Source organism: Rhinolophus sinicus, chromosome 3 (genome assembly GCF_057876585.1).
Source record: "Rhinolophus sinicus isolate RSI-liver-muscle chromosome 3, RSI-T2T, whole genome shotgun sequence".
NCBI lineage: Eukaryota > Metazoa > Chordata > Mammalia > Chiroptera > Rhinolophidae > Rhinolophus > Rhinolophus sinicus.
The window spans coordinates 117,942,766-117,954,876 of NC_142503.1; the positions used below are offsets into that span (position 1 = coordinate 117,942,766).

Consider the following 12,111-nt stretch of genomic DNA (forward strand, 5'->3'; position numbering starts at 1 on the left):
CCACACATCTGCGGTCAACTGATTTTCAACAGGGATGCCAAGACCATCCAGTGGAGAAAGAATAGTCTTTTGAACAAATGGTGCTGGAACAACTGGATAGCCACGTGCAAAGAATGAATTTGGTCTCTTAACCTCGCCTTATGTACAAAAGTTAACTCAAAATAACTAAATGTAAGAGCTAAAACTAAAACTCTTAGAAAACAAAAAGGTAGACTTCATGGCCTTGAATTTGGCACAGGATCTTTTTTTCCCCTCAATTTTATTGAAGTATAATTCATAAATAACTGGGATTTTTAGATATGACACTAAAAACATGAGTAACAAAGGAAAAAAATCAATGAATTTGTCTTCATCAAAATTTAAATGTTTGTGCTTCAAAAGATACCATCAACAAAGTGAAAAGACAACCCACAAAATTAGAGAAAATAATTGGAAATCATATATGTGATAAGGGACTTACTCTAAAAGATACAAAGAACTCATAAATGAATAATTAGAAGACAGCCCAATGTGTAAATGACCAAAGGACCTGAATAAACATTTCTCCAAAGACATAAAATTGACCAATAAGCACATGAAAAGATGCTTGACATCATTATCTATCAGAAATGCAAATCAAAACCACAATGAGGTACCACTCATTAGGATGGCTAGAATCAGAAAATCAGACAGCAGTCATAACAACTATAGGCTAGGATTGGAGCAATCTGAATCCTCCTATACTGCTAGTAGGAATGTGAAATGGTGCAGTCTCAGTGAGAAACAACCTGGCATCTCATCAAACAGTAAGAGATTGAATTAGCATATGACGATAACTTCAACTTTTAGGTATATAACCAAGAGAAATGAAAATGTATGCTCACACAAAAACTTACACATGAATGTTATAGCAGCATTAGTCATAATAACTAAAAGTTGGAAATAACTCAAATGTCCATCAGTAGATGAATAGATAAATAAAATGTGGTATATCCATATAACAGAATATTATTCAGCCATAAAAAGGAATGAAGTACTGACATCTACTACAATGTGGACATACCTTGAAAACATGCTAAATGAAGGAAACCAGTGACAAAGACCATGTAGTATGGTCCATTTATATGAAATATTCACAACAGATATATATGCATATATTGCTACAGAAAGTAGACTATTGGTTGCTTAGGACTGACTGGGGGATGGGGTGACTGCTAAAGGGTAAGATTTTCTTTTTGAAGTGATAATGTTCTAAAATTGATTATGGTGATGAGTGCACTTATCTGTGACTATATTAAAATCCATTAAGTTGCACAGTGGGAACTTTCACTTCTGGGAAAATCAAGTACACATACTCTCCCTGTTCTTCATACTACATACAACAAAAACCCTGGACATTACATGTAAAAGAAACATGAAAAGACTGAAAGGTGGCAAGAAGACTGACCAACAATGGACTTCAGGACCAAGGAGTGACATGACGAGTTCTCAAGGTTTTCTTTTCTTCATATATTGGAGCTGAAGAAGCCAGCAACCTAGAAATATCAATGAGTGCAGACCAAAAAAAAAAAGCCAACAAAAGCCCACTCTTTCTAGCCAAAAGACCAGGAAAGGAACAACCTAGAAAAATAGAACATTTGGACAATAACTGCTCTACTTCAGCCAAACAGCACAGAAAATACGGTGACCACCCCATTCCCACCTCTGACGATAGGAGTCAACTAGGGAGCCTAGACTTCTACCCTCACAAGACTGTAATGAGGTATCCCCAGCACCACACTAGAGCAGTACCAGATAGTGTCAGAGAAGGCCAAGTACCAAGTCAAGACTTTCATCTTTGCCAGCTGGTAACAAGTCCCCCCATCCACACCCAAAACAGTGTCAGTGGAGAGTACAGAAGAAACCTGGCATTCCTTTCCCTCCCAGCAATAATGAGGTGCCCCTACCCCTCTCCCCTGGGGTAAGGCAAAGGAGGCCTAGTGGAGAATTAGGCCTTTCTCTGCACCCAGGTGTAATGAAACCACCCCTACTGCTGTGTCACCGGACATCACATAGGAAGCTGGAACGCCTACATCCACCTGGCAGTAATGAGGATCCCTTTCCCCAGGTGTCAGCAGAGGTTAAGTGGGGAACCTAGACTTCTACCTCTGCCTGGCCGAAATGAGGCAGTACTCCCTTGCTTCTCTGATGGAGCTGTCACAAAACAGGTTTAAATAAGATTCATAGTCTCAGAACAATATGAAAATGTCCAGGCTTCAATCAGAAATTGTACTAAGAACCAGAAAGGTCTCAAGCTAAATGCAAAGACAAATAGATGCCAACACCAAGATGACGAAGATTTTATACTGACCATACTAGAAATGCTTCAACAAGCAATTAGGAATGCAGTTGAAACAAATGAAAAATAGAAAGTCTCAACAAAGAAATAGAAGATACAAAGAACTAAATGGAAAATTTTATAACTGAAAGCCATGGTGCAGAGATTTTTTCACATGGTGCAGAGATAACTGAAAGCCATGGTGCAGACATTTTTTCACATGGTGCAGAGATTTGTTTTTATAATTCTCCACTTTATCAGATATTCAGGTTTTATTTTTTTAAAATTTGCATAACTGATTTCTGTGAGTAGAGAGATGGAAGCAAGGTTTAAATTTTGTTTCTTTCTTTATATTATTTCTTTAATTTTCTACAATGAGCTCAAGTTGCTGGTTTCCATGCATAACACAAGTTCAGGGAATATCATTCCGTGCAACAACCCTGATATTAGCATGTATTATATTTATAATCAGGAAAAAAGATATTTTAAAATCTTCACACAGATTGATTTGTAGTTTTTCAGTGCATTTGAAGTGTAGTTAAGTTCTGCATTTTGATAATTTTTTGGTCTAGGCTATGATAGGAACTAATAATTAGGAAAGCAGTTGGTGATGAGTAAATATGACACAACTAATTAATCATTTTATCAAAGTGACATTACTGTTTTAATTTTTCCCGAAATCATTTCCAGCCTTGATTTTGTCACTTGATTTTTACTCTCTGGCATTGGTGTCCCCACAACCTTTACAATTTAGCATTGACACCGACTAGCCTAACTAAAGATGCATAGTACATAGCAGTTTTCTTTTCTAATTAACTCCTATTAATTAGGGATCCTTAACTACTTAAGAAAAAAATACCAGTGTGAACAGAGCAGCTCTAATAATTCTGGGTCAAGCATTGGTTGATAACATACAAAAAGACTTGTTCCCCATGTTTTTACCCAGTGAAATATTTGAGTCCTTTTCTACAGTGAGTTTTGTGTGGTTGATTAATATTACGTACCTCTTCATTGCTTCTAGGTAAATCTTACAAACCATTGTGGTTTCATGGGAGGACTACAAAAAAACAAAAGCACTGGATTGACCACACCATATTTTGCTACCTCTACCGTAGAAGTAATATTTCATGTATCAACAAGAATGCCCTCTGATTCTGATGACTCTTTGACCAAAAAAGTAAGTGTTGAGAGAAAAGTGCTAGTATTTAAGAAAATTTATACACATTTTATCAATTGCTAATTCTGAGTACTCTTCACCCAGTACCATCTTCAGAAACAGTATTGTTATGGAGCAAACTATTTTCCTTAATGATATGATTGAAGGTTATAGTCTTAACAGAGGATTTGCCTTCAAGAAAATGGAGATATGAAAAATTGAAAAACTTGTGTATGTATCCAACTTTGTGAAATTATATTTCAGGTCCTTTTGCACATAGATAGATACAATGTTTATACTGATTAATGGAGAGGAAAAAATTTAAATTATTACAAAGCACTTAAAATATAACATGCTTTATTATAAATTTTAACTAAAACTAATATAGCAGATAAAATAAGCCTTAATTAATTAAAATAAATTTTACTGCCTCAGAATTTACGAGATACAGTGGAGTGGTTTTAATGGCTCTCATCTTTTAAAACCTATACCACCATTTTCCAGTAGCTGGCACTGTCATTCAAAAATCATTCTAGTTACCACAGGGATACCTCCAAGTACAGTTGTGTATCCATGCTTGGTTTAACAAAACCAAGGGGAGAAGAATCAAGGGAGAAACATTTTGAAAAGTAAAACCTTTCAAACATTTCTTTGCCTTTTCCTCCTCCTCCTCTTCAAAATTGCTGAATGTAGCCAACCTAATATCATAGGTCGTTTTACTTGATATTCTGTTCCCTGATATCAGAGCTCTTCACACTTTATTAATAAGCTATGAAAACAGTGTTCTCACACTTTTGAAAAGGAACTTCAGAACTCACAAATATTTTATAAGATTGATTTAATATCCTTGAGGCCTTTTATTTCCAGTTTGGAATATTGTTGGAAAATGCCTACTAAATGAATAATGGTTAGTAAAACTGATATATGGATGCTAATTCGATTGAAATGAGTAGTAAAGGTAGAGGTAATTGATAAATGACAATTATGAGTATAGTGCAAGAAGATAAATAATTTTAATCATTAAGAACTTGACAGAGACTCATATTTATCATTATTATTATTTTCATGACTCCGTGGATATAACTTTTAAACCCCGGAGCAGAATCTAGAATTAATAGTACCTTGGATTGCAAATTTAAGAACAGAACAAATATCTTTTTTTTGTTGTTGTTAAAATGCCTTTTTTTTAAAAAAAGAAAATTGTGTCAGGATATTTTTACTTCACTATATTAAACCTGATAATTATATGGTACTTTTGTTCCTGCGACCTTGTAGAACTGTCAAATAATCAAATAAGTAAGATTTATTTCCTTCAAAAACATTCACAAGGGTTTGTCCTTAATTATTTAAGAAGAATCTGAAATGGATGTTTATCAATTCATTATCACAACAAAACTAATTTTAGAAATGAAAGTGCCATTTAAGAATTGTTAAATGGTTGAGTTCTAATTAAAATACATTTAAATGGTAAAAATTTTAGTACTAGATTTATTAGAGAATTTTGAGGAATTAAACCTCAGACACTATTTGCTTCATGTATTAAGTATAGAGTTTTTTATTGTGAAATATATATACAACATAAAATTTACCATTTTAACCATCTCTCAATGAAGTCCATTTACAGTGTTATACAACCATCACAAGTATCCATTTCCAGAACTTTTCATTTTCATTTAGTTCAAAATATTTTTTATTTTCTCTTAAGAATTCTTTGACCCATGTGTTATTTAGAAGTGTGGTGTTGAATCTCCAAGTATTTTAAAATTCCAAATGTCACTGCTTACACATGTATAGTACCTACCATATAAAAATGAAACCTGTCAAAATTGTAAATATGTAACAAAGCAGTGTTTTTTGGAAGGTATAGTTTTCTCGAGTAATAATTTAAATCAGTTTAAGTAAAATCTGTTCTATCAAGGTTGGAAGTTAATTGAAACATGTCACTTAATTCAGTAGAAAGGAAAATTTTACCTGGTCTCAGAATTCAGTATAACTATTCTAAACCTTTTCATAGAGACCTTTTCATAGAAATCAAAAAAACTTAACATTTATTTCTCTGTATACTGAGTTTCCGTTTTCCCTATTCTCTATGACTCTTGCCCTTAATCTGCTCTTCAGAGTCCTGGTATGTAAGATTTTTCAAAGTAACAGGCTTATATTTTAGCTCTATTATCGTATCAATTTCTTTTTAATAAAAGGTTAAATGTTTAAGCTTAATCATAGAAACCAGTTGTCGTATACCAGTTCTCCTTAATAAAAAATCACTTTCTGTATTGGCATTTTTTCTCCTGAATTTAATAAATTCCACATTAGTGGTAATAAGTTGAGGCCTAGAACATGTGTCCTATTACAAATGAACAATTGGATATCATTAGGTTGTCCCCCTTTCCTTTGTACATATATCTTTAGTGTGTTAATCCATTCAGTAGACACATTAATGAGCACTGGTTGAAGTGTAATATTGGAGGATGTAAGGCTCGTTGACCTCAGCATGGAGTTTAATACCTCTAATTAAATTAGATAGTCGACAATCAGTATAAAGAAATAGCCATGCCTCTGGCAAGCTAGAATTATTTCTGACTCTGGTTCTTTGTTTTAAACTTGAACGGAGAAAATCATTTGTATCTATTTTATAGAAACTAATTTTAGTCCTCAATTTTATTTAAAATATGTGGTGATTTTGTAAATTATTTTTAAGCATTTTATTTTCTCAGAATGTGAGGTAAATATCTTTGAGCCTGTTTAAATGTTAGACATTTTATTTCTTTTGATGGGAAGCTTTTTCAAGGCTCAAGGCGGTAGCAGCAGAATTTTTACAATATAGACTATACTTTTTGAACACATTAACCAAACATTCAGTCTAACAAAGTAGTCTCTCTTAGAAATATTATACCACCATATCAAAAACCCTGATATAACCCCAGTCCAAGCCATCTGTTCTATAAATTATCTCTACCTGAGGAAGATTAATGGAAAATGGTTAAAAATAATTTCCACTTAACTGAGTTTATTCACCCCTAAAAATCAAAAGTGCTACAAGCATTGGTGTAAAGTGTTCACAGGAGCTTGTCTCATTTCCTCTGTCTCCTTGTTCTGGCCACTTGCTGATACTCTGCTTCATAGGCAGCTGAATCATCCTTTTAGGAGTTTGATGAAGATCAAGTTGAGATAATTGTAACATACTTAGTTGGACTCTCTAGTCTATCTTTCATTTCCTGGACCCCCCAAAAGAGGAGACAGAAGCCCGTTATTTAAGTCAGTTTCCTCTAAAATAGTGTTAGTGTAATGGACAGCATTTCATTTTCTGTTTTGAAATTTGATCATAGTAGTTTCGCAAATAAATGAGCTTTACAGACCTGATCTGATTTTAATTTTAAATCTATTTTATTTATTTCATTTAAAAATAAAAATTGCAGTGTACTCTACTTTCCAAAGAACTATATACTGAATACAGTCTGGAAAATGAATTCAAAAAACAAATTTAAGGAATAACAGAATTTTCATTATTTTAGTAAAAGTATAGTTAATATAATAGTTGATAAATGCTATGGAATTATATTCATGGTTTCAGTCCCAAATATAACTGTACATAAAATAATTCTATTTTAATATCATAGACTCTACTCTTAACCACAATTTCTATAAATATACTCCTGATGACAAGAATAGAGGATAGAGAAACCAGATAGTATAATTGGTTCAGATTAAATTTATCTCACTACGGAATCGTATAATTTGGATGGTATAGCAATGGCTTTTCATTGCCTGTAGAATAAAATTTGAATTCCCCACTATGGCCTTCCATGCCCGTCCACCTGCCTACTTGTCTGATCTCCTGTTACTTTCCTTTTCATTTACCAGAGTCTGGCCTCACTCTCATTCTAACCAGCCAGCTTATCAAGCTTAATTCCCATCTCAGGAGCTATGCACTTCCTGTTCTTTCTATTTGAAATGCTCTTTCTCCATATCATCAGGCTTTCTCATTCTAACATTGTTCTAGTCTCAGACTCATGTGACAGTTCCTCAGAGAGATCTTTCCAGACCGTCCTAGTTAAAGAAGCCCCCTCCACCCAGTAACACTATCACATTACCCTGTTTTATTTTCTTCATAGCATTTACCACCATCAAAGTGGCATTTTTAAATAGGTGCCATAATTACAGATCATTCTGCTTTTATGCTATGCACTATGTAATAATAGAAAACAATTTACCAAGTACTGTGATTTGTCTTTGTAATAGTCTGCAGTATTTACTGAGTGCCCACTCTGCTAAAGTATCATATACTAGCTGCTCTGCTGTGCCTGTTGCTTCAAGAAGCTTTTCTTAATTATTAAAAATGAATGATACAGACAGGAAGTGAATGTGTAAAAACATGTGACTCTAAGAATGTGTATGAAAATAGATTTTTTTCACATGATTGAGAAGTATATGATTTGTATGTTTTGCTATTTATGAGTGTCTAGAAGGTGCGGGAAACCATGGGGGCTTGGGCAGTAAGTATTACTCAGTTTCAAGTTCTGTGTGTACACCCATTATCTCCTGAAGTGACTGCCTAACCTAATTAACTTCTCTGCATTCTTTAAGTGCCATTATAGACCAATTTTTCTTGTTACTTGCATTCAGGGAAGTATATTTAGAGCATTATCTATATTGTTAATTATTCATTTATTGCTTAGTTATTTTACTCTGTCTTCTCCATTGGACTTGAAGCTTTGTGAACAGAGACTATGTCTGTTTATCCTCACCGTTATATCTACAATAGCTAGCACAGTGCATTTACTCAGCTCTCAATATTTTCTAATGTTTGAAAGAAAGTGCATAGGAAAGACAGACGGAAGGAGGAGAGAAGGCCTTTTAGGAATTCATAAACTAGCCCAGGTGTACAGGAAGACTTGCCTCTGGCCTTTTTTAAAAAGGAAGAGCTTATTAGGAATACCGTAAGGAAAACAGAAATTGAAGACTTTCAGGTTTTGACCCTGAGTAACTATGAGTTGTTAGGCACTTTTAAATGGCGGAGGAATAGAGTAAGCTGACATTGTGGAAGAGACAATATAGTTACTTTACATGAATTCCAGTCTTCAGGTCCAGATGAATGATACTCCATGGCCCAGAGGAAATCTAGAATTGACTCTGGAATCTCTGCTAATAATCATGGAAAAGGAGAACACTGCCATAAGATAGGCAAACATCTGAGTTTCATAAAAAGACATTGAACAGGCCACCAACTACAAAAATTACTCATGTTCATGAGCTCCATGTCAATGCTTGTCAAAACAGGATTATTAAACAGATGGTTTGTGAGCACTTAGGTAATGAAGTAGTGATCACTAGGAGCCACCATGAGTTCACCATAACAAATCACGTCACAGTAACTTAATTTGTTTTAATAGGATTACTAGATCAGGGATGGCCACAGACAGTATAAAGCATTTAACTAAGTCATTTGTTGTGGACAAGTTGAAGAAATGTGGTCTTAATAATAGTTCAGTTAGTATATTCATAACTGGTTGTATAATCATATCTAGAGATATAAATTAACTAGTTAATGAGAGACAATATAGGGAGGTGGTTAAAGTATGGTTTCTGGAACTAGCCTGCCTGGGTTTCACCTCCACCACTTACTAGTTATGTGACCTTAGGCAAGTTGCTTTATCTTTTCAAGCTTCAATTCCTCACCTGTTAAAATAGAGGTAATAATAATTACACTTACCTTGTAGCATTGTTTTTAAAATTAAATAAATGGTCACAAAGCACTTAGGATAGTAATCATTTCATAACTGTGGATTTTTTTTTTTAATCAAGAGCAACATCTGTAATGACTTGCTATTAGGCTGGTTACCCAAACCTGACCCATTTGACACTCTTATCCAAAATGTAAATGAAGACACAATTTGAGTTTAAGGATAACCCAAATTTGGAAAAGAGAAAGGCAACACATTGAATAGCAGAAGCAGGCTAATGAAAGCCCTTGATAGGCTTAAAGCTAATCGGAACCTAGCAAGGTAAAATTTAGTAATAAATATGAATTCCTCTCTTTAGTTCTAGCAGTCAGTTGTACCTGCTTAAAAGAACGTGGTAAGAAAAAGACTTAGGGGTTTGAATTGACAACAACTTCTATGTGAGCCAACATTGTAAAAATGCAGAAAATAATTTATTGAACAGAACAAAGAGGAAGTAGTAGTCCCACTATGAGCTGGTTGTATCAGAACATGTGTTAATTCCAGACACTACAGTTTAATAGAAACATCAATAAAATGAAGTAATAATCCAAGATAATGAATAGGTTTGTAAACTATAAGAGGAACTCAGGACATTTGTATAGTGGAAAAGTTGAGATATATATTAGTCTGTTCTCCAAATATCTGAAAAGATAATATATAGAATATAGATTGGATTTATTTGGTAAGCTTCATTTTGGAAGAATTAGCTTCAGGAAGATAGATTTTAGCTTAATATGAAGAATGTTCTAACGATGGTAGCTCTTTAAAAACGAATGGGCTGATTTGTGAATTTGTAAGCTTCCTAATCTTAGAAGTAGTCAAGCAGAGACAGTGTTATTTGTCAGGAATACTGCAGTGGGAGTTCCTGTATTGGGTGGGAAATTAGAGCTTTAAAGTCTCTTCCAGTGCTAATATTCTATAATGGTTTGAGGACTCTGATTGTACATATGCTGAATTTCACTTAACTGCTTTATCTTCATGATAATCAGCAGCCTATGTTATGTATCTTGAATTCCAGAATAACTTCAGCAGCAGTAGAAAGTGAATTTGGAAGAGTAGTTGGTTGCCAGTTATTTTAACAGAGCTATCTCATGTACAGAAGTCTTATACTCTGTTTCAGAAGTGATTGACATCGGGGTACAAAAGCATGTAGGTAGGAACTCCTTTGAGTGTTTTTAGAGTATATAAAAACCTGCTGAGTATATGTAGGACACAATCTTGTAAGTCCATAAGAGAAAAGGAATAAATAAAATATATGAAGTTTTTATGTCAAATAAATATGTCAAATACACTTCGGAAATTTCTGTTAACTGTTAACCACTCAAAATTGATATTTTCAGTAGTTTTTCAAAAATTTCTAAGATCCATAGCGATGACTAGCAATTTCTCAATTTGTGTTTTAATTATTATATAGCAGGCTTTAAAGACATAAAGATATAAAAACATGCCTCCTCTTGACAGCATAACTACTTTTTAGCATTTGAATATAAATGATAAAGGATGTTCTTGAAACTTTTCCGTTAAAATGCTTGAACATGTTTAGAATGACTTTGTTATACACATGGTTATGTGCCAAAAATATCTTCATTACAACATCATGGTAAAAATGTGTTGTTCTTTTCCATTAAACGTCTATAACATACTTTTAATCCTCTGTGGTGGATATTGGAAGAGAAGCCTTGGTTATAATATAAAACTACAGTTGCCTTTTCTCTCGTTTCTTTAGATAAGTGGGCACTAGAAATTATAGATAGCTTTGGCAAGAGTTCAAGGGTTAATGTAGCAGATAAATAAAAGGAATTTTCTGTAAATTGAGACCTGCATTATTTCAGTTGTCCTGTCTTTCCTAACCTAACTCATTTAATTTTAAAAAGTAAATACTTAAATTCTTCCTGACAGTGTGCTCAGCTTTTACTATCGTTTATTACTTCAATTATACTTGATATCACTTAGAACAATCTGCCATTTGGAAATCTCAGTATAGCCTGGAGCTTAGTATTAGATCTGGCTGCTATTGTAACATGTACAGCATATGACATTAATGTATCAAAATTAGATTGGATCATCCCTCCTGGTTAAATTTATTTCACATTTCTTTTGTATTCAGTTAACATAAACCTATTAGGGAAGCTGACACATGGGGATGGCTGTATAGGAAGGATATTTTTAAAGTATTTTGATTAAAAAATGAAATTACAGAACCATGGCTTTTCTGAATTGTGTAATCTTTTTTGGTTTTTAAAGATGTCACAAAGCCTGAATCCTGCATTTGTATCATTCAAGTATGTGTGGTGTAAATAATTAGAATTAAAACTTAAAATAAACAATATTTTGATATTTGAGGCCTGCCATCATGTATTTAGAGCAATAAGCACATTTATGGTTTCCAAAACCAAAAAAGATTTTTCTTTTAAACCTTAAAAAAAAAAAAAAAAAAGTCTTCCTTAAAGGAAAATAAAATTTTTATACTACATTTCTAAAATAATAGATTCTGGTCTGTTGATTTATCTGTAATAGCTGCCTCTATCTTATAATCCATCAAAGTATCTGAGAAAGCATTACTTGCTTAGAAATACAAGTTTTAAAGTTCAGGAATTTACCTTGGCTTTTTTGTGTGTGTATATTACATACTCCTACTTTGATAGACTCTCTCGTCAGAAAAATACACAAATAAAATTTTATAAATAACTTTTAAATATTCACAGACCCCTTGAACCTAGGTTAAGAACTCCAGGGTTAAAGGGTAACAGAAGAGAGCCTTTCATTAATTGGGATTTAACTTCTTTCTTTAAAGTATACATTTAACTTTTTTTCTACCCTGTGGTGTTTAAGCCAAAATAAATTGCATATTTCAGAAATAGAAATCACCAGTATGTTAGCTCATATTAAAAAAAATTTTTTTTAATTAAATTTATTGGGGTGACAATGTTAGTAAAATT

At 33.3% G+C, this 12,111-nt stretch overlaps 1 protein-coding gene across 14 annotated transcripts in view; it reads left to right on the forward strand.

The window, feature by feature from the left end:
* RALGAPA1 (Ral GTPase activating protein catalytic subunit alpha 1) overlaps positions 1-12,111 on the forward strand; it is a 212,644-nt gene that overhangs the window by 162,611 nt on the left and 37,922 nt on the right. For all 14 annotated transcript variants that reach the window (XM_088796874.1, XM_019750420.3, XM_019750426.3 and 11 more), the window contains one exon: positions 3,318-3,473. In XM_088796874.1, coding sequence (XP_088653000.1) covers positions 3,318-3,473 — 156 coding nt within the window. The remainder of the gene's footprint in view (positions 1-3,317; positions 3,474-12,111) is intronic.